At 46.3% G+C, this 27,957-nt stretch overlaps 1 protein-coding gene across 36 annotated transcripts in view; it reads right to left on the bottom strand.

Annotated features, from left to right (window-relative positions):
- ZNF618 (zinc finger protein 618) overlaps positions 1–27,957 on the bottom strand; it is a 177,688-nt gene that overhangs the window by 71,279 nt on the left and 78,452 nt on the right. For 34 of the 36 annotated variants that reach the window (XM_054502095.2, XM_054502107.2, XM_063649819.1 and 31 more), the window contains exon 2: positions 13,308–13,351. The exons of 1 other annotated variant lie outside the window; for it this stretch is intronic. In XM_054502095.2, coding sequence (XP_054358070.1) covers positions 13,308–13,351 — 44 coding nt within the window. Of the gene's footprint in view, positions 1–7,695; positions 7,843–13,307; positions 13,352–27,957 lie in introns of all 36 variants that reach the window. One more of the 36 variants, XM_063649825.1, reaches the window with a different exon arrangement.

The following is a 27,957-nucleotide window of genomic DNA, read 5'->3' as shown; positions in this document are numbered from 1 at the left end:
CCCAGAGAGGTACAGCTGGAATGATGTGGCCACAAGTCGAGGAATGCCGATGGCCACCAGAAGCAGGCAGTGACAAAGATCAGATTCTCCCCTGGGGCTTTCAGAGGGAATCTGACTGTTCCAACACCTTGATTTCAGACTTCTGACCCCAAGGAGTGTATAAACTTCTGTTGTAGTGAAGCAACAGGAGCAAAAGCAGCCATAGGCAACCAATACATGGTGTAACATGAAATTTGAAGAAACAGCTCCAAAGCAGTGAAGTTTGTAAATTACTATCTTCTACTACCCTTGGTTTTCTTCTGCTTTATTCCTATTTGATCCTGCTACTACGTCTGGCCAGGCCAATGTGTCTGCAGACTCTGCCCAGGGAGGTTTCAGAAACAAACAAGTCTCTCTCTCTCTCTCTCTCTCCTCTCTGGGTCTCACCTGACAGTTCTTCAAAGACCTCATGCCCACCTCATCACGCTTGGCATTGACAAGAGCCCCGTGGCCAGATGGGGAAACCAAGGCACAGAACGGGGCCCGGGTCTGTTTTATTCACATCTGTATCCCCAGCCCTAGCACAATGCCTGGCCCACAGAAAGAACTCAGTGCACACAGGTGAAGGAAAGGCATGGCCAAGGTCACACAATTTTTAGTGATGAGCTTAGTCTGAAAACTTTTTGGCTCTTGTTCTGGTACTGTTGCCACTAAAGCTTGCAGCCTAAGACAACGCAACCAAGTAACTTACCAGTGGATCTGAGGCCCAAAGAGATGCCATTTCAGGCATGTCGGAGGACAGTCTGCCTTGATGCTAGGTGCCTGGGAGTATGGCGGCTTTGTTTCTGAGCACAATTTCCACATCATTCTGCCAATAATGCTGATGCTTAAAAGTTCTACCAAGTCCTAGTAGACGTGAGCAATGCTCAGCACCCTGGCCTTCAGTCCTATTTCTGCTGTTGATTCCCTGGGCTGGCTGCCTACCCCAAGACTCAGTTTTCCAATGTGCACAATGAGTGAGCAGGGATCAGAGACATCTAAGGCCCTTACACAGGCCAGACCTTTACCCAGCAAGACGTGTGTGTCTCCTTACACAGAGGGGGAGCAAGGCGTACATCTACGTCCCAAGACTCAGCCTGAGGACCCCTGCTCTTCCTCCAAAGGGTGCCATTTACTCTCATATCTCACCCACCTTTAACAATGTTAAGGGTGGAGAAAAAAGCCTCTAATTACAGTGTGTAAATAATGACTTGGTTAACTCCCCCTAGGATAAAACTCCACTCCTTAGGAATGAAGGTGAACTGCTCTCCAGCTGAGCTTAAATACACTCTCCATGAATGCATGCATGCATGGGATGTTAAATGCATTAACGCACATCCAGACAGGACTCTGCCCACTGACCAAGTCCTCCAACTCTACCCACTTCCCACCCACTGACTATATGAGTGCAACTGATTCTTATCTACTTGCTGATATCGGCAGGCCGGCTCCTTGGTAATACCTTTTAAGTCCAATGGGCTGTTGCCTCCACTACTCCACCATAGCTTCTCTTTTCAAGGTCTCCAGTGGCTGCCACACTATTCAATCCAGTGGTCCCTTCTCAGTCCCCATCGGATCTGCCTCTAGCAGCAGCCTCTAACACGGCCCCCTTCTCCTCCACCCAGCTGGTTGCCCACTTTGCTCTGTGCTCCCCTGGTGGATCTCTGGCCTTCTGGACATTCTTATCTCTTGTGCTGAATCCTCTTCATCACTCTAGCTCTTACAACTTGATATGCCCCAAGGATCAGTTCTAGAACCTATTGTATTTTTATCCACACTCATTTCCTAAGTGATCTCATGGAGACTTGTACTTTTATTTCTTATTTATCTTTTTTAATTTTAATTTTTTAAAGAAACAGAGTCTTTCTATGTTGCCCAGGCTGGTCTTGAACTCTTGGGCTCAAGCAGTCCTCCCACCTCAGCCTTCCGAGTAGCTGGGACTATACAGCTAGACTCTTAGTTTTAAATATTAACTACATGGTGTTGAATCCCAAATTGTATCTCCAGCTTGGACTGGCCCCCCACCGAACTCCAGACCTGCATAAACCCCCAGCTGCTTGACATCTCCATCTGGATACCTAACAGGCACCTCGTATTTAACAGGTCCAAAACTCTGCTGCTACATCTCTTCCCCAAGACAGGAAAACAATTCTGCCTCCCAGCCCAGCACTCTTCCGGCTAAAACCTGCAATCTAAGACAACACAATCAAATAACCACCATCATCTCCACTTCAGCTAACAGTAATTCCAACCTTCCAGCTCCTGCTGCCCAGACTCTATAACTGTCCTTGACTCTTCCTGTTCTGTCACTCCCGACTACGAATATACCAGCAAACCCAGCCAGATCCACCTTCAAAGTATGTCCAGAATCCAACCATTCCTTACCATACCACGACCGCCACTCCAGTTCAAGCCACCTCCCCCTTTCTCCTGTCTTGTAAACATCTCACAGCCAAACTCCCTTTCCCCTATACACTGCCCTGGGATCCATATTGGACAGAGCAGCCAAGGCCATGTCACTCCTTGGCTGAAACTCATTTATGGTTCCCCAGTATCTACCCACTCAGTGTACTCTGTTACCTCTCTGTCCACTTTCCTGTCTGTTTCCTCAACTAGAACGTGAGCTAGAGGACAAGATTTTGTCTCCTTGGTTCATGATACTCAGAGCAGTGGCTGGCACATGGGTGATGGTCAGCAAGAGGCTGTTTACGAAGTGAACCAAGGACCAAGCCCAGGAAAGGTCAATGTCAGCATGGCGCTGGAGGCACCTGTAGCCTCTGATCCAGGCAACACTTTTCTGTGATCAATCCATCAACATCACTGTAACTGTCGATGGTTTTGCTGCTTCACTGAATATTCAGAACTGAAGAATGACTCATTCATCTGGACTTTATTATAACATAGGTTAGCGATGTTTCACAGAAGCCAATTTTCTGAATAAGTGAAGCTTATTTCTTGAGTGTCAAAGTTATATCTTTATCCCTTCTGGTGAACTGATGAAAATTTTCTAAAATGTAACACACTCTTCCCACCTTCTGAAATGCCAAGATACAGCAGCCTGGTAATACCCTGACATTCTCTCTTGAGGGTGCAGGGTCACCATCACGACCACCAATCAGCATACACTCAGGCCCTAAGGTGACAGGGTGGCTGTCCCCACTAATGGTTCAGGAGCCTTCATTCTCCCACCAGCGGTTCTGGAAACGCTCCTCTCTGCTTCTAATAGGCTCCTGCCCTGTTAGAACTCCAAATCTGCCCTCTAATTAATTCCATGTGGTTCTGGAAGATTTCTAGAGGCCAGGGCTCTACCCACTGCTTTTTGTATCCTTTTGCCTGGTCCTCTGGCAGGTGTCAGCTAAGGTCTGCTCAATGACACAAACAGAAAACGACCAGACAAAACACACCAGCATGCAGGGTGGACGTGATGCTGGTGAGGACAGTCATGATGCAAATGGCACAAATAACACGGAGAGTGATGCCAAGGGCAGCTGTGGTGTACTGAATGCTTATGACATGCTGGTGCGGTGCTCCGGGCCTCACACCTACACCATCTCATCCTTCTGTGCAATGCCTGATACAGGCATTTTTTGGTTTCTAAATAAGAAAACCAAGGACTGGAGAAACAGAGTGACTTTTTCACAGTCTCCCTGCTTCCTAGTGACAGAATCAAAATTCCACCAGGTCTGTCTGACTCCAAAGTCTAGGCTTTTAACCATTTGGATAATTTTTGTTTTCTCTTCTCAAGAGAAAATAATAAAAACACCTGTTGAATGAATGAACACACACATGACTAAATGCCAGAAGTCCCAAGACACAGGGAATACACTCCCTTGTTTTTTGCTGTTTCCTGAGCATACAGACAGAACTGGGCACATTTTAGATGCTAAAAGTCACACCGACATGAAATAAAGGAAAGGAATGATGGGTCCCACCTCTTCCACAGAGAAAAGCGCCTGGGCTCTGTGCTTGCCGCCTGCCTCTCTCTCTCTCCCTGATGTGTTTTCAAATGCTGCTGTGCTCAAACATGTCCTTCAGACATAAAGAGTCTCCAGCTTTTAGTGACAAGGAGAGAAGCCATCGTGGGAAAAAGGTCATAGCTTCATCACCAGCCTGGGAGAGCTGAGAGAGAGAACATGGAGCAGAACCACAGTGTCCACAAATGCCAGGAGCGAGGCCCATGCCTGGTACTTACTATTCCGCCTAAGTTTCAAATCCTCACACCATCACCTGTTCCTTAAGAACCCTCAAAATGATCTGTACTTCCATTTCTGTCATGTATCACTGATATATTTTAATAAATAGTCAAGTAGAAAAGATTAGATTAATAGATTAAAACTATTAACCTATTAAACAACTCAACAGTCTAGAAATTCAAAGTAACCTACAATGCATAAATATGTCATTAGCTGGAGATAATTCTTAGGCACTTAATTTTCCTCACTGTATGGTGTTAGTCAGCCACAACGTTGGGTAATATTGCAGTTCACAAAGATAGTATATGATTTAAATATTAACAGTAAATTCCCTGGTTAATTTAAACCTAGACTGGGGGAAAGCAAGAGTCTTGGGCAATCTTGTCAAATCACAAACTCCAAAATTTAGCAGGGTGGGGTTCAACAGTTAAAGCTGGGAACTTCTTTCGAGGGTGCTGTGGCATGTGGAAGATTGCCCAGGATGTTAAGAAGAAGCAGTGTTAATGGCATTTTAAACAGATACGCTACCTTCGTTTTCCAGTGGGTCCGGCAATGGTGCAATTCTGACCAATTAGCAATGTGCACTGTTCTCTGAGGGGCCACCTCTCTGTCTCCCAGATAGAATATCCCCAACAGACAGGTAGGGAGTAGAGGCCAATGAGGGGCCCCATGCTCACTGTCCTGCGGAGACCCACCACCCTGCAAAGACCATCCTGCACACATGAGGTCTCATGCAGACCCCAGAAGTCAGGGAGCTCAACCACTAAAGAGCGAGGCCATCCCTAAGCCCTCACACTGGACGTCTAAACAAAGGATAAACACACTCCCTCTGTTCACGTTACTTCATGCCAAGGCTATGACTTAGCAACTACTCCTTTCTCTAATTCTCTGAGGTCCAACTCCTCTGGCCATCTTCTCCTAGGAATGAAAGGATAAGGAAGCACCCCAGCAGAACTGCGACCCCTCCACCTTCCTGCCCACATCGCCAGCTGATGCCCAGTGCTGCCCAGCTGCTAACATAGCTTTGCTCTCTCTCCATGGTGCTGTCCCCGTCCTGGCATTACAACTGCCCTCCTCCCCTCCACCCTGCAGTCTCTAGGACTAGGGGTGTGACAACCAACCAGCTCTTGCCCCAACACCCCAGAGTGAGAACTCAGCCCTGGTTTGCTCACTGCCTGGAGGCACACTGCCCTTGGACACACACACAGGACTCTTTTAACTACATGATCCAGTCCTTACAAGGTGCTTGGGGATGACAAAGCAGATGCAGGGATCGTTGCTAGGAGCCCTACCCTGTCCACACCTTCCCTTCCTCATGTGCAAATCACGGTTGTTATACTTACCACTAAGTATACTCTGGAAGATTAAAGGATGGATGGATGTAAAGTGCCCTATACCTAATAGGAACTCAATGCATATTAGTTCTTTTCTCCCGCCCCTACTAAATACACCAGACAAAATGTGAAAAGTTAGGTTAACTATGAAAAAGACGAGCTCACAGGCCGTCAGTGGAGTACTCATAAATGGAAGTAGAGGAGGAATTTTTAGCCCCTATGAAAACAAAAGGAGTGGGGGACAAGGCCACCCTCCATGCAGCAGTGAAGAGGAGAGATGGGAGACCCACATTGCAGCCAAGTCCACTGCAGGACAGCCAGGCAGGAGTGATCAAGAAGGTGGGTTTGAGGTGTCCCGACACTGTAAACTGTCATACTCCACATGGAGTCTGGAGGGTGCTCAAGCCAAGGGTGAGCATGTTCTCTTTTGTCAGCAGAGCCAGACAGATGGTGAGGCTGTGGAAATTTCCTGGGTTGCCTTCTCAGATCAAGGGCCTCTGTTACTAAAGGCCTCAAGAAGCAAGTAGGTCAGGTCCTCCTACTTCACATTCTCGATATTGTGCTTCAGGACAAGGCAAGATTCTGAACACTCTGCACTAACAGCCACAGGTTCACAAGAAGAACTTTCTTACTTTGCTCAAGGAGCATACGTGGAGGGCATGTGCTGATAGGGAGGACTGAGTTCCCTAGAGACCTCCACCAATTCCCTTTGCTGGACCACTCCAAGTTCAAGTGCCCTTTGGCACAAACAGCTCATGGATCTTGATGGATGTGAATTGTGGTTTGCATTTCCGTGGCTGTCTCCAGAGGGCAGACCTAAGACTGTATGTGAATTTTCAAGAATCTGTCTTATTTAACAGAGCCTAGGTTGAATGGTAACTAATTAAACAGCCCACCAAAAAAGCAACCGGCCCCTTTGGAATAAGTACATGAGCCCCCATTCAACCTGCAATTTAGGATTTTTTTGTGGACAAACTTTGCCCGAATTTTGGTAGGGTGAGAATATTTCTGGAAATACATTTCTAGAAATGAAATCTGAACTCCAGTAACAGGAACATAAATCTAGAGTCAAGATGAAGATATCTCCCAAAACATACCCCGTTCCAAAATAATTCAGTCTGCTAATACCATACTGTTCATTGACTAGCACTGGGCTGGCTACAGGTTGAATACTCCTCATCTGAAACACTCAGGGCCAGAAGTATCTGGATTTTTTATTTATTTTTTTCAGTTTTTGGAATATTTCCACTACATTTGCCAGTTCAACATCCCTAATCTAAAGCCCAGAAATCTGAAATGCTCCAATAAGCATTTCCTTTGAGCATCATGTTGGTGCTCAAAAAGTTTTGGATTTTGGAGCCTTTTGGATTTCTGGATTAGGAATACTCAATCTGTATTGCTGTGAAATTTTGTGCAAAGGAAATTGCGTTGTTTAGGGCTACTTTTATTTTGCTGCTGAAAACCAAAATGGTAAACAAGAAGAAGATATAAATAATTATGCAGCCATACACATGTGGTTATCAGATAAAATGGTCCACCCGTGAAAAATCTTGGCTTAATTAAAGAACAAGACTTAGCTACATTGAAAGCCATTTTACCATCTGGGTGACTCCAGACAAGTCTATTCCTCAATTCCCTCTGAACATGAGGGATGCCAATCACTATCTGAAAGGGCTGCTGGGAAGATCAAATAAGACACAAGACACATATTTGGATCACGGTAGGCCTTCAACAAATAAGAGCTCCATCATCGTCATCCCTCCCTCCAGCCCTCTCTCCATTGTCCAGGCTCTACAAGGAATCAATTGCCACCCCACGTTCTCTCCTCCTAGGAACCAGAATCCACCACGGTAGTAATAAAAATAAATGTTTACTGAACACCTGCTTTGAACTAGGCATTGTGCTAAGGGTATATATATTATTACACCTAATCGTCACTGACAACACTATGAAGGAGGTACTAATATAATCCCCAGTTTACAGATGAGGAAGCCAAAATGCAGGAAGGCTAGGTAATGAGCCCAAGGTCACACAACCAGGCAATGGGCAGTGCCAGAATCTGAATCCAGGCAGTCTGGGCGCTTCCATTCTGCACTAGGCTGCTTGGCCCTTAGCAGGGCTAGAGATGGTGAGGAAGATGCTTGACAGACCAGGCAGGGGGTGCAGGGGGGCATGGAGAATGGAGACCACAGGAGTACAGCTGTTCCACTCTGGGGCCATCCAAGAAACACACAGGAGGCTGTGCATTTTTGGATGCAGGCTACACATAATCCTTTGCTGAACTAAAGTCCTCAGGCCTGAAAAAAAAAAAAAAAAAAAGCCCTTCAGAAACTCAGCTCTAAGCCTACTGTGTAAGGTCCTGTCTGTCCTGAACCCTTGGCAACACCTATCATCACATCTTATCCTCCTGGCAGCCAGAATGATCCTTTTAAAACCAAATCATATTATGCCACTTCTCTGTTCAAACTCCCCAGTGGCTCCTGATCTCACGCAGAGGAATGGCCAAAGTCCTGACAACGGTCTCCAAGGGCCTCAATGGCCACACTGGCCTCCTTGCTGCTACTCCAGCTCCAGGATCTTTGCACCTGTTGTTCTCTCTGCCTGGAATGCACTTCTCCCAAATGACTGCTTGGTTCGGCCCCCACCACTCTTTCAGATCCTTCTTCGTGACTCACTTTCCCTGAATGCTCAAATTAGAGAGGCAACACTGTCTCCGGCTCTCCCAATCTCTTCTGCTTTTCCCCCCACAGCACTTGTTACTATCTAACAAGCATATATTTTATGTATTTATTACAGCTGCTCTACTCCCACTACAACATCAGCTCTACAAGGGCAGGGATTTCTGTCTGTTTCATTCACTGCTGTGCCTCCAGCACCCAGGTCAGTGCCAAGCACTTAGTAGGCACTCAGTAAATATTTGTGGAATGAATGGATGAGATTTGATCTTTTCTTATTCTCCTCCCCAATCTCCTTGTCTACAAGATCCTGTTCACTTGTTGGGCAACCTGTAACAAAATAATGAGCCCTTTAACCTCTTCTATCCCAGATTTCCTTATCTCTAAAATGAAAGGGCTGGACTAGATTTTCTAGTCCTTCCAGCTCTGAAAATCCTCAGCTGACAAAAGAAAAATATATATACATATATTTATATATAATTCTTTATTACACCAAGTCTGTAACTGCATTTACTTGATTACAAAAACTGCATTTCCTTCAGAATTTTCCAAAGTTAAGGCCCCACAGCCCCCCTGACTCTTAGAATAAGTGGGGTTTGGCTGGAGTTGTGCTACATGATTTGTAACCTACACACCAGATCGACATTAACCTCAAGTGCTGGGATCACTGGTCTTGTAAAATCGACCCAGTTTGGGTTACAGGGAAGTAAACCAAACCACATTCGGTTGTTTCTTAAGATCAGAAACACCACCTCTCCTTGTCCCCCTCAATTTAACACTAATTCTGTAGCGGCCCATGCTGTTGATTTTGGGGTTTAGCCAGAGGCCCTCTGGAGGAATAACATTATGTGTTCCAGGCCAAGAGGAAGGCGCTGGGATAAAAGCAGACCCTGGCGTAGTAGCAGAGTGTGCCATAGCATCGCTGGGGGTAGAAGCCCACGTTAGAGGACTGGGGGTCCTCCAAGGTCATTCCACTCAGAGCTGTCTAACCTAATTCTGACTTTGGGGAACCTCAGGACCTTCATTTCTCCATCTGAAGCAGGGATTAAATGAGCTCTAATGCTCTACAAAGTGTCTACCCATCTAAATCCCACCTGGCCATGGTCAAATCACCAGTGGTGTCAGCTAAGGCCACCACACTGACAATGTTCTCTCTTTTTTTTTTTTTTTTGAGACAGAGTCTTACTCTGTTGCCCAGGCTGCAGTGCAGTGGCATGATCTTGGCTCACTGCAACCCTGCAACCTCCACCTCCTGGGTTCAAGTGATTCTCCTGCCTCAGCCTCCTGAGTAGCTGGGATTACAGGTGCGTGCCACCATACCTGGCTAATTTTTGTATTTTTAAAGTTGAGACAGGGTTTCTCCATGTTGGCCAGGCTGGTCTCAAACTCCTGACCTCAAGTGATCCGCCCGCCTCGGCCTCCCAAAGTGCTGGGGTTACAGGGGTGAGCCACTGCACCAGGCACAACAACGTTCTCTTGACGTTTAACATATAATTCACTTCTCAGACTGAGCATCAAGTCACTATATAAGTAATAGTGTGTTGGTCTTTCAAAGGATTAGTTTTCATCACTGAATCTATAAACTTGCCTGTGAGCTCCTCCAGAGTCCCACCTTCTTGATAGGCCCCCAGCCTACAGCACAGTCCCTGGCCCCAAACAGGCTCCTATAACACGTGTTAACTGATCCCTTCCCACCAAGAAGCAGGAGGGTGTGGTGAGTAAGTGCATCACAGAAGTCAGACTCAGGTAGACTTCCTGGCTCTACTGCCTACCTCCACCTAGGCAGCCTTGGGCCAGTAAACCTCTCTATGCCTCAGGTTCCTCATCGGTAAAGTGGGAATAATAAGAGTATCTCTCTCACGAGGTTGTTAAAAAGATTACATTAAATTAATAAATAAAGGCTGGGTGCGGTGGCTCATGTCTGTAATCCCAGCACTTTGGGAGGCCAAGATGGGTGCATCACTAGAACCCAGGAGTTTGAGACCAGCCTGGGCAACACAGTGAAACCCCAGCTCTACAAAAAAATACAAAAATTAGCCAGGGGTAGTGCTGCATGCTTGTAGTCCCAGCTACTTGGGAGGCTGAGATGGAAGGACTGCTTGAGCCCAAGAGGTAGAGGATGCAGTGAGCAGAGATTGCACCACTGCACTCCAGCCTGAGCAACAGAATGAGACCCTGTTTCCAAGAAAAGAAAAATTAATAAATTAATACACATAAATCACTTAGCTCAGAGCCTGACAAAGAAATGTTCACCAAATGGTAGTCATTACTATTAGAAAGTCTGTTTTTACACCTTAAGCCACACACAACCTCAGGTTTGGGTGGCCCTTCCTGATGCATATTCCGGCGCCATGGTGGTAACACAGGGGCTCAGTCACTATGTGTGATGGAGAGCCTAGGCTAGCAGGGAGAACAAATCAATGTCTCACATGCCACCCTACCCCTCCTCTGACTGGGCAGGCATCTCCAATCAATCTCAGCATTCTTCCACCAACTACAGCCTTAGGGGGATAATACTCAATTCAGAGATTCAGGCAGCCACCGTGGGAAAACCTGCCTGTTCTTCTCCGGCTACAATTACCAGGCAGAGGTGCTCGTGTAGGAGCGATTCATGCGTTAGAAAGTGAGGGCAGACCACATTCCCACAGGACTGACGAGGGGTGGGTGATGCTTTGTCTCTTCATTCACGCAGTACTTCGAACAGTGCCTGCCATGCAGGAGACACTTGAATGTCTGGCTGGGTGAATAAATTAGCACCTAACCCATCTGAGTTCATAGCATACAGCACTGGGCCTACCAGAGCAGGTGCTTAGTGAAAGTGGGAGGAAAGTGGGAGAGGCTGTCTAGACCCTCACTTGGGCACGGCACTGAGGAGTGGAGAAAGCACCAGCTTTGGCACGTTCAAGGCCCAACACAGCCACTGACTCATTATACGCCCCTAAGCAGGGCCCTTCCTCCCAAAGGCCTCGATCTCCCCATTGCACAATGACAGGGTGGTCTAGGCAAACTCAATGCCCCTTCCAGTCCTGATTTCCTGATCCAAGAAACACTTCCAGGCACCGGTCTGACAACTGCTAGTGCCCCGCAGGCCACAACCTCACACATTGTTCTTACACAAATTCCACTCCTAGGGACCCAGGAGAGAAACACAAAACGCTGGGCAGCTGCTGGCTACATAGGTCACCCCCAAGGACCACAGGCCCAAGTGCACCGTCTCTAAGCTCTACCTGCTCCTCTCCACACTCCCTGTCTCCATGTCACTCGCACATCTTCTTCCATCTCATCTAGTGTGCCCACCCCATAAACACGTACTGAGAGCCTGCTAGAGGCCAGGCACACAGCAGTGAACAAGACAGACATGTTCTCTGCCAATGGAGCTGGCATTCTCAGAGAGACAGAAAAAAAGGAACACAGGGAGGGAATGAAATAACGAATAATGAAAATGAAATAATTAAAGAGCATAAAAAGGCTATGAAGGCCACACACCACATACTGGGGTGCAGGTACCTTGATACAGGGGGTCAGGGAAAGCTTCCCTGAGGTTAGAACTGACTCCAGATCTGAAAGATGAAAGGGCATTCATCATGGGAAGATCAGAGAAAGAACATTCCAGACACAAGGAACAGAAGTTGCAGAGGCTCTCAGGTACGGGTCAGTTTAGACTAGGGGTTGACAAACTATGGCCATTTATGGGCATATTTATGTATCGCCATGGCTACTTCTGCATTATACTGGCAGAGCTGAGAAACTGCCACGAAGATCATACAGCCTGCAAAGCATAAAATATTTGCCACACAATACAGGTCTCTGGGTTACAGAGACCTCCGGCCTGGTACAATGGCCTCTATTCTACTAGCCTCCAATCCACCCAACAAATGGCTGCCAGGGTGGTATTCCTGAAACACCAAGCCGAACACATTACTCTCCTGCTCAGAGAATGTCAATGTCTTTCCATGGTTTCTTAAAGTACGCTCCAAGGAACGCTTGCTCAATGCAATGAACGTCAAAAAAAGGGGTCCCATGGTTAAGAAGTTTGAGAAACATGATTCTCTCTCTCTCTCTCTCTCTCTCTCTGGCTCTCTCTTCTCAAGCACACACATTAGCATATTAAAAGATCTGGAAAGTCCCACAGCAAATAAACCTTTTTAATTTTGTTTAACCCACTGTCCTCTGAACTTATTGGGCCACAGAAAGAACCCTTTTTTTTCTCACACAAAAAAATCCATTAACATTTTAAAGAACTAGTGTTTCACAGGCTAACAGGCAAATTTCTCTGCTTGGCATTCACAATCTGACCTTCAGCTCTAACAGGTAACCCTAGGATCGATTCTAGATTTTATGTATGTGTTCAGGGGAGCCGTCTCTCTTGTCTGTCCCTTACCTTCTTTCTGCCTCCAAAGCCCCAAATAAAGGTCACGTGGCCGTTCCAGCCTTGCTCTACCCAACATAACAGCAGCAACAGCAGCGGCAGCATGGGTGTTAACATACCAAGTACCTACCTGTGACACCTGTCATGATGTCCACAGCTTGGGCCTGTCTGATATCTCTCCCTTCTTTGGTAAAAACAGTCCAGTTCTCCATTGGGGACCACCCCTCTCCCCTCTCCTGCCATCCTTGAGGGTGAGGACAGGCCACCCCCTCTCCACCCTGGCTAATCAGAGTATCCCATCCCCTGCTTTGGCATGACTGGTGAAGAGAGAGGAGCACATGACACTAGCACATAGGCCAATGGATTCTGGACAAGGATGGGACTGGCTGCCCCAGGAGTTTGCCATGCAGCAGCCCAGATGGAATTCCAGCCCAGGTCTTTCTGCCTAGTCTTATGCTTCACTCCTACGTTCTCAACTTGAGTGGCCAATGGCTGGTTCAGGAATGAACCATCCTTGGCTTCTTGTCACAGGTACCCACATGGAAAATGCTTTCCATGACCTCACATTCTCTGGGGAAGTATGGATACTTCTTGCCAAGGAGGGCTGGCCTGGATCACCCATGCTTTCAGGGGGAAGGTGAGGACCAGAGAATGGTAACTTAGTCATGAAGACCTGAGTCGATGGGTGGAAAAGCTGGGGGCGGGAGAGGGAGTGTACCTGCTCGCAGTGCTTTTCCTTCCGGCTGCACTGGCTCCGTCAGCCTGCAAAAGAAACCCAAAACACCTACATCAGCCAAGGCAGAAGACGTAGATTCGACCTGCTGCCACCCCATCAAGCTCCCACTGAATACCAGCCTTCAGACTGTGGGGTGAGCTGGCCACAAGACCTTGTCCCGCTCCTCCAGGCTGGACAAACTTGTGCCCAGTGGTAAAAGGGAGTCAGAACACCTCCCCGCAACCCCATTTGCTTGGCCCTTCAAATCCCACTGAGCACCCACTGCCAACACAAACTCAGCAACTGCACTGCCCTGGGAACTCAGTGAAAAGTTAAGTAACCAGCTAAATCTGAGATTGAATTGCACCATTTTTATTTTCAGCTGGGAGTTCCAATAAAACAGTAGCTATAGATTTATTCCTACCAACCAGAGGGAAAAAATCCTATTATGTTAAAATATTCTTTCTCCCAACCCTATGAGCAGAAGGCAAGAGAGTGCCAGTTCTTAATCTCTTTTATTTGGGTGTGGGGGAGGGGGACATAAAGCTGATCAAATGAAATTTTCAGAAATCATACAATTCTGGTTCAGATGCAGAGACTGGGGCCTTGGGCGCAGAGGATGCTGCCTGAAGTCTCGTGAAAATAAACTCCAGGGTTCCTGACTCCTAGACCAGTGCTCAGAGGGACCTCAATGCAGAGGCTGACAGAGGTTGCAGACCTGGGAACAATACCTAGATCCTCCACCACCGCCAGCTGAAGATATATTCCCGAGCTTTGTCAGAACACTTCTAATAAGAATCATAGGCTAATACAGGTCTGAAATTCAGGTGCATATGTGTTTACAAATTCAGAATTTTTCCAATTTTAGAAAGGTAATGTACCGTCCTATGTCTTATATTTTGAAACAACCCTGGCAGAGCCCCCGCTAATCAAGCACATTGATATTTTTATCGTAAAACATATGCATAGGTAACCCTATGTAGGATAAATGCCAACAAGACAACAATCAGGACCGTCACTAGCCTTTTCTCCCTTCAGGTCAAGTTCTGCTGCCTCATCAGTTATAAAAACTTTTTGAGTTTTTTTGAATTTCAGGATTGCGGATGAAGGACTGAGGACCTGAAATAAAACATCTTTTGATGAGTGCTTATGAGAAGTTGCAAACTGGCAAAATCAGATGGCAGACTTCCATTCAAACAAATTGGCAATATATAAAAATAAAAGAATTGCACTGAAAAAAGGCCAGATCTCCACCATCTTTTTTTTTTTTTTTTTTTTTTTTGAGACGGAGTCTCGCTCTGTTGCCCAGGCTGGAGTGCAGTGGCGCGATCTTGGCTCACTGCAAGCTCCGCCTCCCGGGTTCACGCCATTCTCCTGCCTCAGCCTCCCGAGTAGCTGGGACTACAGGCGCCCGCCACGACGCCCAGCTAATTTTTTGTATTTTTAGTAGAGACGGGGTTTCACCGTGTTAGCCAGGATGGTATCGATCGCCTGACCTCGTGATCCACCCGCCTCGGCCTCCCAAAGTGCTGGGATTACAGGCGTGAGCCACCGCGCCCAGCCCACCATCTCTTATTAAACTGGATAACCCCATGATACCCAGTCCTACATGGTGACAGGCAGCTAGAGCTGACATACTTGGTTCTCCACAGCCTCTATCCCCCCCTCTTGCCTTATAATCACCCAGCCCGTCTGGTCCCAGCGGGCATCCACACTTGCTCCCCATGGAGAACTTCCCATTAGGCGCTAGGATGTGGACATTAATGCCTTCTCTCATTTAATCCTCACCATAGGTCCTCCCCCCTCCACCCCATAATATCCCCATTTTACAGGCAAGAACACAGAAGGTCAAAGAATTTATTTATCGAAAGTCCCACAGCTATAAGCTCAGGTCTGGGTCACTCCAAAGTCCAACTTCCTCAGTTCTGGAGCATTTTACTTCCCACAGACATTCAGGAGAGCCAAGCGGGAAATGGGGTGACATCAAACGGCTCCTATTTCCCACACAAGGGAAAGGGAAAGGTTAAGGACGAATAGGGAGGGAGAAATGTGAGGTCGGGGAGGAAGAAATTAATGGGCTGCCCATGTATTATTTCAACAGAAGAAACAAGAAAGCAGAAAACGGTTTGCATATCATTTCACTGGGAGCAAAAGAACAGATCAATTACAGCCTCTTTCTGACATCTTGCATTCCTAAAAACTTGTATGCAAAGCGAACAGGCTGAAGTTGTTTGAATATTTGTATCATAAGCAGCAGAAGTGGTACGGGTGGAAATTCTGCCCCAGAGATCTTAAAAAAATGGTTAACTCCCAAATGGATCTCTCGCCTTTCAGACTTAATTCTGTGCGTGTATTTTTAGCTTGTCACACACACTTTTAAAGTTGTCATTTTTGTCCTTTTCCTTCACAATTTCACACAGAGTTGACCAGCTCAAGTGCAGCAAACACGTGACCGAGTGTGGGATAAGAGTCTCTGTTTTCAGCATGCCTAATAACCTCCACCTTTGTTTCTTTTATTGAGTGAATGGTACTTCAGCTTCGTGTTACTGGTAGCTGCACGCATTTCTGTTTTCCACCCATTTTTACAAAACAAAGAGAAAGTGCTAAAAATATTCAAAGAGTTGTCAAATACTTTTGCAGAGACTCAGGTGGTGCTGCTGGGAAACTGGGGCAACTAGAGGAGAGTTCTACCCGGGCAGGGTGTGGGATGTTCAGATGGTGGCAGATGAGAGTCGCTTCATTGGGATATGGATGGACAATGGATTCAGTGGGAGACATCCAAGACACATGTGTCAGTATCACAGCACCTGGCAATCACAGCATGTGGGCCTGGCCGAGTCCAGCTACACCATGACGACAGAGCCAAAGCCCACTGTGTTGGGAACACCAACTCCCAGGGTGGAGTTCCATACACACCAGGCCGGTGTGGTCTGTCCTTACAAATACATCACAGCCATTCCTTCCAAGTGGATTAAGCTGAACCTCTGACGTTGCCATGTGCTGAGGCCAAAATGTTCTAACACCAGCAGTTTCATATGATTCAACCTAAATAACAAACTCATCTGTACCCTGTGTAATCTGACCTGAGTCTCAATTTGAACCGAAGCTTAAGAGAACAGAGTTTAGAGTTAGATCGTCTGAGTTCAAGTCCTGGTTTTGCCGTTTTCTAGCTCTGTGATCTTCAGCAAGTCACATGTACTCCCAAGGCCTTGATTTCTTCATCTGCAAAATGGCAAGATGCTCATCACAGGACCTACTTCACAGGACTGGCTTGAGACTTGAGATAGCTTAAATAAGGTAAAACATGTAATAGCATGTAAAAGTACTTAGTGAGTACTTGGCTATAATAATGAAAATAATCACTGACAACCCTATAGTTATAGAGGCCACTATTTATTGGGTCTAGGAAACTGAGGCACAGAAAAACAGAATGATATGTATAAGATGAACGAGTCACAGAGCCAGCCTGGGATAGATCATGGGTCTTCTGCCTCAAGGTCTTCCCCAAATCCCAAGCTGCAAGTTGGCATCTCGTGAGTGGCCACCAGACCACCACAGCCCAAAGGCCTTCTCCAACGGTGCAGCCAGAATGATGGTAATGTCACTAAAGTACTAAGCGCAGCCCTGGTATACGTAGTCATCACTCAGGTAATGGAAACTCCCACTGCAGCTGCTGTTGTTCCACCATCTTCTGCCACTGGACTGGGTGCTCCTTAAGGATGTAGCTTGTTGCCCTGGCTCTGAGTCTCATTTTGAACCTTAGACAAGCTCTTTCCTTTCTCTGGACCTGAGATTCTCCATAGGTAAAAAGTGGGGGCGGGGGAAGGAGGTTAAATCAGGTCGTCTCCCCCACTCCATGTTGAGCTGACCCAACCTTAAAACCAGACTCCTCTATGGCAAATAAAATAAAGAGGACCCCAGGGAGGTCCTCCTTCTCACTCTCGTGAAGCTGGGGTGAAGGTATATCCAAGCCCTCCAGCCCCGCATAAAGGTGCCTGTCCCCCCTTCCCATCCCCACCCATTCCTTATTCACCAGTTTCCCCTCAGGACCTGGGCAAGGCTATTTTTGGTTTCATTCGACCCTCCTCTTCCCTCCCAAATGAATGTGAAGTTGTTCTTTTCCATTCTCTTATTAAGGGTTTTCTTGGAAAGAAAATATTATTCCAAACCCAGAAATTTTATTTCTAAATTTGTGCAAATGTAAGTTGTAAGACATTAGCTGCATTTCACATTTTGTGCAAATGGCAGAAACAGGCAATTCGTGTGCTCCGGGATGGGGGCTGGCCAACGATTTCGATAAAATAAACCCTTTTTTAATTTAAATGCTAATGCACTGAATTAAAATTTAATAACTGAGGAAATTGAAAAGCCGAGCAGGAATATTGGAAATAAATCCAAGCAGAAACAGCTGAAATTAAAAATTCTAGAGAGTGGGAGGATAGCAGCTAAGCTGTCTTATATGATTACATTTTTTTTTTTTCAGAATGAAGCAAAAAAAAAAAAAAAATCCTATCTCTCGCAGGCTCTAGGGCAGTAAATCCACAGTGCTGTGATTTATTGCTCAATTTTCCTGAGGGAAAAAGGCTTTCTTTCATGCTGAAATATTTCATAAATTTCAAGCCAGCATAAATTCTTAATTTAAAAGTTATGGAGGTCACATTTAGTGCACTGGTATGGTTCCAAAATCTTAAAGGAATAGCAGCAACCAAAAAAAAAAAAAAAAAAAGCAAAAAGGAGGGGTAGAATTTGCTCTTTTCTTTTTTTCCTTTTTTTCATTTTGGTTTTAATTCTCACAAGTTGAAATTTCATTATTAAAGATTCTTCCTGGATGGCTAGAACCCAAGCACGTGGGGAACCAGTGTGTGTTTGGAAAAACCTGCTGCAAAAGATGAAGAGATAAAGATTTAATTCAATTATAAAATGGCATTTTTTTTTAAGCCACTTGAGGAATTTCTGGTAAAAATTTCCTCCCTTCATTGCCCGGGAAGGGGTGAGGGTGGGGGGAGGGTGGCCAATGTAATTGCTTCTCTTAGATCTCCAATCTTTTGTGCACACTGATATATCCATTTGTTATACAGCTGTTCAGCGGCGGAAAGAATGCTGGGGCGCCCATAATTCTAAGCAAATCAATCAAAAATTAATGATTTGTCATGCTTGCACAATGGAGGAAAAACAGCTCCTTAGGTCCTGGCTGCCTGATCTCGAAGAATGAAATGCCTTTCTTCGATAAGAGAGCCGAGCCTGAGGCTCGGGGAGGCTGAGGTGCTGCCACAAATGTGGGGGCCTCACAGTGCCCCTAGCTCTGTGAGGGCAGAGGGGGGCCGCCATCTTGGAGGGGGCATTTCCAAGATGGCGCCTCAGCTAGCCAAGTTCAGGATAGACCTGGCACAGCACATTTTCACAGTGCTATAATTAGGATTTTGCCTTTTTCTCCCCCACCGCAACTCAAAAATTACTTGGTCTCTAGAGAATTGAATGGTTCCCTCCTCCCCCAGCTAGATTTAATTTGTCCCTGTTCATTGTTTTCCCAACACTGCTGACACGCAGACATCAACCAACTCTACGGGACTCGGACTGGGGCTGCAGTTCCTGAAGCGTCTGTCACCCCCCAAGGTGTGTGCCGCCCCTCCTCCAAAGACCACATCCCACACATGACCATGTCACCAGCACCCAGCTCAGGGACTGGCACAGGGCATACTCAGCAAATATAGTTGACTCTGTTAATTATGATTGTTTCTCAAAAAAATACTTACAATGAGGTTGCTTAGATGAATGGTGCATTGGCAATCATGCTTGAATGAAATATTATCAATTGACCTCAAATAATTAATCATTCCTTTATTCACTCAGCAGATAGTCCTTGAAAACCTACTATGTGGCAAGTACTCTGCTGGGCTCTGGGTGGATGACCTCAAATCCCCTAGGGGACAATTTTGAATGCCCAGTGGTATTTTTCAGGCTTCTCTGCACCCTTATGGAAGGGAAGCATGAACATGAATGAACCCAGAGAGAAATGGGAGTTTCTCTGCATGCTCAAATGCCCTTTGAAGTCTTGTAGCTTACTAATTCTTACCAATACATTTGAATGTTACATTCAAACTACCAAATACATATGACACCATAATACATATTTCATATATTTTTATATGTTAGTACAAACATCAACATTGTTTTAAACGACCAGCTGGTAAAATTAACCTTGCAGGAAGATATGTGGCCTTGGCAGTGGGTGCAACCAACTGCATTTAACCTGGAGGCCTGCAGGGGGCACTGCGCTTGCAAGAAGCACCCATCAACCCAGGACCTGCCCAGAGGATGATTCTATGTCCCCTAGTATTTAGAGGACAGTTGGTCTGAAACAACTCAAGCTTTATTTATATATGTATTTCCTTTCCAAAAGCCAGTGAATCCCCAAAACTTGTAACTTTCTGTCTCCCCCACTGAGGCACAAGACTCAAATTAGGAGAATTCACTCATTCATCCAACAAACATTTATTAAGCTCCTTCTACATGCCAGACATCATTTTAGGCAGTTGGGATATATCCATACCCTTGTGGCAATTACATTCAAGTGGGGGGAGACATTAGGCGTAATAAATAAGTAAAACATATAGCATGCTTGAAAGTAATCAGTTCTATGGTGTGTGGGGGAGGCGGGGGAGTCATGAACAGGGAAGGATAGAGTAGTCAGGAATGCTGGGGACAAGGGAGGAGCCACAGGCTGCAATTTTAAGTAGGGTGGTTGGGTAGGCATCACTGGGTGAACACTGTAAGAGGGTGAGAGAGTTGGCCATGTGGTATCTGGGGCAAAGTAGATGCCAGTGCAAATGACCCCAGGACAGGAGCATGCCTGGTGTGCTTGGCAAACAACAAGAATGCCAGGATACCTGAGGCAGAGTACATGAGGACAAGAGGAGGGGAGACCATGGGAGCTCAGCTCATGCAGAGCCTTGCAGGCCACCGAAGAGCCTTGGCTTCTACTCTGGAAAGCTACTAGAAGGTTTTTGGCAAAGTGACATACTTTGACTTATATTTTAGAAAGATCACTCTGGCTGCTGTGTTGAAAGGAGACCATGAGGCCAGGGGGGAAACAGAAGGCTGGCGGGGCTATGGAGCGGTCCAGGGAAAAGACGACGGTGGCAGGGACTGAAGAGGGTGAGGAAAGGTTGAGTTCTGAATATACTGGTTGGTGCTGGTAAATTAGATGTGGGGTATGAGATAAGGAAAGAGTCAAAGAAGATTCCAAAAATCATGGGCTTTGGCACCAAGGAAAATGGAGTTGCATTTCTCCCACACATAAGAATACTAACCATTAGCACAATACTTTACAGATAGTTACGCTGAATGAGATCCTCCCAGTAACCCTGCAGGGAAAACACTGCAGTTTAACTATCCCTCTTTGACCAAGAATTAACCAAGCACCTGGAGGGGCTAAGTGACTTATCCAAGGTCATACCACCACCAATGTCTTGGCCAAGGTTCACACATCTTCTCACCCCAAGTCCACAGCCATTTCCTCTATATACTTGGCCCTTCCCCTATGGAACCAATGGATAAAACTTAGCCCTAAACCATATGGATGAACTGTTTTTCTGTCTAGCTACAGAGCTCCAACTCAAGCACAGGCAGCTCCAGCATTTATTCACCAGGTATCCCTAAAAAACGCGATTTAAAAGTGCCAGGGCCAATGCTGAAAAAATTATAAAGAGCTTTGCAAGTTACAAAGAGGATTCTGTTCCTGGGAAACCAAATATATGATAAATTCTCTAATTAGACCTTGCTTCTTAGATCGTATTCAGTGGTATGTGTCTAACACATTGTACTTGGTTTTTAATTTTGTGTTTTCTTTCCCAACTGAACATGGTAACTCAAAGCCACTGACTGCCCTAGGTTCCAAGCTTGAGGAGTGGCAAGAGGCTGCCAGAGAAGACCCTGGCCTGAAAGAACTGGAACTCACATGAGTTCGTGCCATTTTTCCATAAATATTTATGAAGTTCCTATCAGATGTGTGATTCTGGGCAAGGCCTTGGCCGGTGGAGGATACTAAGATGAATCAGACCCGGTTCTTTATTCATTCACCCAAATACCACTATGTATTATGATGCAAATGCCTACTATGGGCTGGGAACTAAAATAGTTACTGGGGACACAACAGCAACAAGAACAGTGAAGGGGACAGGCATTGATGACTTAATGGCTTCAATCAATCAGTTTATAATTACCACCTGAGATACATGCTCTGAAGGTAAAGGTCTGGGTTCCATCAGCATCTTTGACAAGAGGATCCAACAGACTTCAGGGGTCAGGAAGAGCTTCTATGAGGAGGGATGCTGGAATAAGGAGCACAGAGCTCACACTCAACAGGGGGAATAAAACTCTAGATGCAGATGAAGCTAACACAGGCTGGATGGCAGGGAGCGACATGCACCTCGTGCAGGGCAGTGAGGAAAAGGGCACCACCTTGCCCAGCTGGGAAACCCAGGCCCCTGAACCTCGCTGGGTTGCAGCCTTCTCTGAAGGCTTCACCAATGAAGGAAGGGCCCAACCCACCCAACATGCACAGGCTCACACAAGGAGTTCCTGACTAGACCCCCAGGCCAGAGCCCACGCCTCCCTCTGGACTTGGTAGCTTCCAGCTCTGAAGGGGAAGGAGCAATGGTTTGATCTTTCCCCTTTTCATTTGCTGCAGAGTGGCCACAATCCTCCATGGAACAGAAATGTGATGACCGTCCCCAAACCAGGTCTAGGCATCTTCTCCACAGGAGGCCCCAGAGACATCGTGATTAACTGGCCAAGTTTCCAACTACAAGTAAAAGCCAGGGAAAATGACCACTTTCTTTACGCCTCTCAGTTATGATACCTTTTATGTCTTTCCCAAACCCTGGCTCTCTGAGGTCCAGTGTTAAAACATAAATCATGCATGCCTGGAATGGAACCAGTGTGGGTCTTGTCTGCTTCTTGTGAGTTTCCAGGTACAGGTGGATTCTTCTCCTCTCTCTGATAGACAGCCATGCAGATTGGATCCAGACCCTAATACAGTCTTCATCATCATCATCGTTGTCTTTGACATCACTGTCAACAGTCAGGAATCAGTAAGTCCTGTAAGTCAGGCTAAGGGAGCTGGAGGCTTATGGACAGACTTGGAAGGCATATGCACCCCAAAAACAACCGCGAGCTGCAGTACGTAGACGGGAGGCGGTAGCCAGCACAGAGTCCACTGTCCCCTTCCACGGAAGAGATGATGGTGGTTTGGGGAAGGTGGTGGAGGAGAGAAAGCTGCAGGACTGAGAGCTACTGGGAGCAGCACAGACCAACTGAGATAATGTGAGGAAAACACCCAGCAAGACACCGGCACATATTAGTTGCTCTGTGAACACAGATTTTTGTTGTTGTTGTTGTTGTTTAAATAAACTGCAGCAGCAGAAACCCCTGCCAGTCTTAGACTATGTGCAGAGGGCCTCATTTCCTTCATGCACAGACCTGGGCTCCTGGGAGGGATGGAAGAATAGGAGAATTCACCTCCAAACCCGAGGCCTGAGTCACGACGTTTAAAGGAGAAGGTGGCTCATGCCTGTAATTCCAGCACTTTGGGAGGCCCGAGGCGGGTGGATCACCTGAGGTCAGGAGGTCGAGACCAGCCTGGCCAACATGGCGAAACGCTGTCTCTACTAAAATTACAAAAAATTAGCCAGGCATGGTGGTGGACTCCTGTAATCCCAGCTACTCAGGAAGCTGAGGCAGGAGAATCGCTTGAACTCGGGAGGCGGAGGTTGCAGTGAGCTGAGATCGCGTCACTGCACTCTAACCTGGACAACAAGAGCAAAACTTAATCTCAAAATAAATAAAAATAAAAAAATAAAGGAAAAGGGGGAAATCCGCAGAGAGGTAGAGGCAGCAGCCTCCCCTGCAGGGCTATGTGAGACTCACCACCCAAGGCACAGTTTGGTTCCCATCCCATGGCCACCACAGCTGGAGCCCTCAGTCTGCACATGAATCCAACAGGTACTACAACAGTTTCTGGTGGATTAATGTGTGTTCATTCTGTTCCCCCAGCTGGGCAGGATCAGAAAGTGTTCTAAATGTTGTTTCAAAAAGAGTGAGGTTTTTCCTAGATCAGGCCCAGTGAGGTGTTGTTTTTATTTTTTTAAACACTTTTTTTTTTTGAGACGGCGTTTCACTCTTGTTGCCCAGGCTGGAGTGCAATGGCGCGATCTCGGATCACCAAAACCTCCACCTCCCAGGTTCAAGCAATTCCTGCCTCAGTCTCCTGAGTAGCTGGGATTACAGGCACGTGCCATGACGCCCGGCTAATTTTGTATTTTTAGTAGAGACGAGGTTTCACCATGTTGGTCAGGCTGGTCTCAAACTCCCGACCTCAGGTGATCCGCCTGCCTCAGCCTCCCAAAGTGCTGGGATTTACAGGCGTGAGCCACCACGCCCGGCCTAAAACACTTTTTATACTGAAGAAATTTCACATTTACAAAAGAGTTTCTCAGGGATAGCAGGGAGCTCCCATATATCCTTCACCTGCCATCAGGGGCTCCAGGCAGGGCAGTAACATGGTCAGAATTCTGTCCTCCAACAGGCTGCTGGCTAGGGCGATGACAGACACCAAGACCAGTTAGGGGGTAGATGTCAAAGTCCAGGGAGGGTTGGCTGAGGTCTGAGCTAAGGCAAGGCGAAGTCTGGTCTCCCTCCTAGGGACCAGCAATGAAAATGCCCCCAGGCTCCAGCAGTACACCAGGAAGAAAGAAGCCAGCAGCAGCAACAGGGTGATGTTTATGGGAATCAGTCTGGACACAGACGTGTGAGTGGGATGCTGGATGCATCATGATCTCTCAGTGCCTCAGTTCCTTTATCTGTAAAATGGGGAGATCCCACTGCCCACCTCACAGAGCCATTGTGAGGATTAAATGAGCTAGTCGTGCTTGGAACAGGGTCTTTCCATCTATGTAGTGCCAGCTAGTATCATCAATTCAGCATAAAGGGCTTCAAATGAAGATAATCCTAGCAATCTAGAAGTGGCCAGCATCCACTGGGCACCTCCCGTGTGCCAGCCCTGGCTCAGGGTACAGCATGCACCATCTCATTTAATGTTCTCAACTACCATAAGAGGTGGGGATGTCACCAGTCCCCATGTGCAGGGGAGGACTTAGAGACATGCTGGGTCCAGGGACCGGCTGGGAAAGACTCAGCCAGGACTCCAACCCAGATACTCTGAGTCCAAATCCACATTTTTAAACCCTATGCCATTCTGCCTCCAAGGCTGGTGGGGTGACCTTGGAGAGAGTGACTTGCCCCCTTGTCTTTCAGCGTGGACATGCTCCTCTGGGTGCATAAATGCTGCTCTGCTTGTTTTCTTTTTTAAAAAAGAAATGCATCTCAGTTCTTTCCAGTCACAGTTAATCTCTCAATTTACAAAAGAGTGAGTCATGTGACTGAATTCCACAAAAATTCTCTCTCCAGGTTTATGATTTTACAGAAAACTCTAGGGAAAACCGCCTGGAGCGAGTTAAAACCAGATCAGCCATAAACCATGTCCTGGTACAGCCTCACCAAGCTGAGACTCAGATTACTCATTAAATATGTGATAAATATTCACTTCAGATCAGCAGGAAGTGGGGGTTGGGGGTAAAAAAAAAAAAAAGGAAACTTTTTTTGCTTCATGGAGAGAAAAACCTATTATAAATACAAAGGGTTGCAAACTCCAAATTAGGTGAACCTAGAATTCAGGGACAAGGTTTTAAGTCACCCCCTTAGGTATTTCTATGTATGGCAGTAGGGGAAGAGGCTGTCCTCAAATCTCTTCTAGTGAACTGAAGGCTTCAGCCTCCTTTGATATGGCCAGGGTGCTGGCATGTCTGGCATATCTGGATGGCCTCACCAGGGAGGAGGAACTTTACACTCTAGGAGACCCCTGTTAGCACCAGGCCCTCCTCTGACTTGCTCGAGAGGCAGTCTCTGGCCCTCAAACTACCCATCTGTTCAATGAGGTTGCTGGACTGATGGCCTCTCAGAAACATTCCAACTCTGACATCTGGAGTCAGTCAGGCCTGAGTTCAAATTCTGCCTGGGCTACTTAGTAGCTCGACACATCCCGTCTCTCAGCCTTAGTTTCCTCTGATGTAAAATAGAGATAAAAATCCCCCCATGCCACGGCTGTTGGGTGGATGAAGTGATAGAAAGTCTGTAATATTCTCAGCCAGTGCTAACAACACTACATGAGACAGCCACAGATCTGAATGATGTCATTAAGATTACATTGATGGTGGTAAGTAAAATTATTTTTTAAAAAGCCAAACATATTCTGATCACTCCGGCCAGCAGGATTTATTTGGCACAGTAGTTCCCAGCATAGTATCTACAGGCAGATGGGTTGGGTTCGAGCCCTGGCTCCACCACTTACACGCTGTGTGTCACTGGGTAAGTCATTTAACCTTTGTGACTCAGTTTCCTCATCTGTCAAATGGAGATAATAACAGTACTGACCTCACAAGGTGACTGAGGACCAAATCAGTTCATAATACATAAAGCTCTCAGAACAGCGTCTGACACTTATTAAGTAGTATGTAACACCTAAATAAATCATTACTTTTTATAAAATGATTTATTAGTAGTAAACTTTAGCTATAATTATTACCACTTACTCAAATCTGGGCAAGTCCCTTTTTCCTCTGGGCCTCTGTTCCCTAGCTATGAACTAGAGAATTTTGAGGACCCATTTAATTCTGAAACTTGCTAATGCTGTCTCACTGCCTAGACAACAGTCTACTCTAACCACCTCTAGGAAGCCTTCCCTGACCACAGGACAACATCCTAGAGCACCAAGAAGGTGCCTGAGCACACCTAAGAACGTCGCCACTCTGCAGCCTTGCTCCCCACCAAACTGTAGGTTCCGTGAGGGTGGCTTGCTGTTTTCAGCTTCTCTGTGGCTCCATGGTACCTAGGGCTACGGATGTGTTACGTTAAGATGGGGCTTCACGAAAGTCAGTCAACTGGTTTAAAACATAAAGGAATTGTAGTTCCAATAGTCAGAGAGCCAGGGTGGTGAATGGGGTCCAAGGAATCATTTCATCTAGTTTAAGAATGGCCTGTTCTAACCACTTAGCAGTGGCTGCCTGGGACCATGTGTTGAGAAAGATTCTGAGGTCACAGCAGAGCTCGGTTAGAAAGAGTGCTGTGATTGATTACTAATGTCTGCAGTGAGTATGGTAAAGTTGAGGATGGAAGCATGCTTGCCCCCTCTAATCTAGTCCAATGCTCTTCTTTTTTTTTTTTCTTTTTTTTTGAGACAGAGTTTAACTCTTGTTGCCCAGGCTGGCGTGCAGTGGCACAATTTTGGCTCACTGCAACCTCTGCCTCCCGGGTTCAAGTGATTCTCCTGCCTCAGCCTCCCGAGTAGCTGGGATTACAGGCATGAGCCACCACTCCCAGCTATTTCTTTTTGTATGTAGTAGAGATGGGGTTTCACCATGTTGGTCAGGTTGGTCTCGAACTACTGACCTCAGGTGATCCATCTGCTTCAGGCTCCCAAAGTGCTGGGATGCTCCTCTTTTACAGACAGAGAAACTGAGGCCTCCTGACCCCCAAAGCACCCTTCTTCCGGTCACATTTTCATTTGCAAACCTATTCCCACATAGAAGAAAGAAGCTGAGGGCTTTTAAAATATGTAGTAAAAAGAGACATCAAAGAAAAAAGAAGACCAGAGACAAAAGAAATATACATAGAAAAAAATACGTGTAAAGTGAAGGGCTTACTTTTGCTGTGAAAGAGAAATAATTACAGAAGGGCAAAGTAGATGTTCTAAGTAAGACTTTTTTTTCTTTTTTTTTTTAAGAGAGAAAAGTCTGGAACACATGCTCAAAGTAGAAATCTTATAAATTCCTATTGCAAAATAACTCCTGGTCAGCCAACCACAATCTCTATAAATATATCACAAGATCAACAGCCCAGGAAAATAGGGGGAGGGGGAGAACAACTGCATGAATTTTTTTCAAAATCAAAATAGTAGACGCAAAATAGTTCCTCTCACAGCTGGAAAGGAAGGAATCACTCATATTCCTACAAAATGAGAGGCCCATGAAGAAATGAAAGATTGTAATTCTGCACATCCCAATGGGTGCCTGCTGAGAAATCTAGACAACCAGACTATTTTGAAATTATTCTACAATTCTGTTTTCTTTGTGGTGGCGGGAGGGTGGAAATCTGGTACCTTGAATTCATTAGGGCAGTCATGAGCTTACAGTGACTTCCACGGGGTGAGTCAGGGTGGCAACACCCAGTCAAACACTCTAAGGGGTCTGATTTGGGAATAGCCTTCAGGGTCTAGGACAAAAAAAAAAAGAGAAGTCACTCTAGGCCCTTTAAACGGAGGCAATTTAATATAAGGATTTGAGGATACAGGTGATGAGTGAATAGAGAAGGCAAACAGGGAAAACCAGGGATATCAGCATATGGGGGAGCTGCTGCTACCACCCATAGCCCTGGAGAGATAAAAGGGATGAAATGGTGTTATCAGAAACTGGGGCTGTCCAGCAAGAAGTAAAATTATGGAAAGGGCTGCCCACTGGGAGTGGACCATAGAGGGAAGGGCTGGAGCTAAACAGAAAACACCACCAGAGGCAGAGAATGGGTGAGAAGGAGTACCCCAGGC

Source organism: Pongo pygmaeus, chromosome 13 (assembly GCF_028885625.2).
Source record: "Pongo pygmaeus isolate AG05252 chromosome 13, NHGRI_mPonPyg2-v2.0_pri, whole genome shotgun sequence".
In the NCBI taxonomy this organism is placed as follows: domain Eukaryota; kingdom Metazoa; phylum Chordata; class Mammalia; order Primates; family Hominidae; genus Pongo; species Pongo pygmaeus.
Note: the sequence above shows the minus strand (reverse complement) of the source record. Positions and strands in the feature narration are given on the sequence as shown.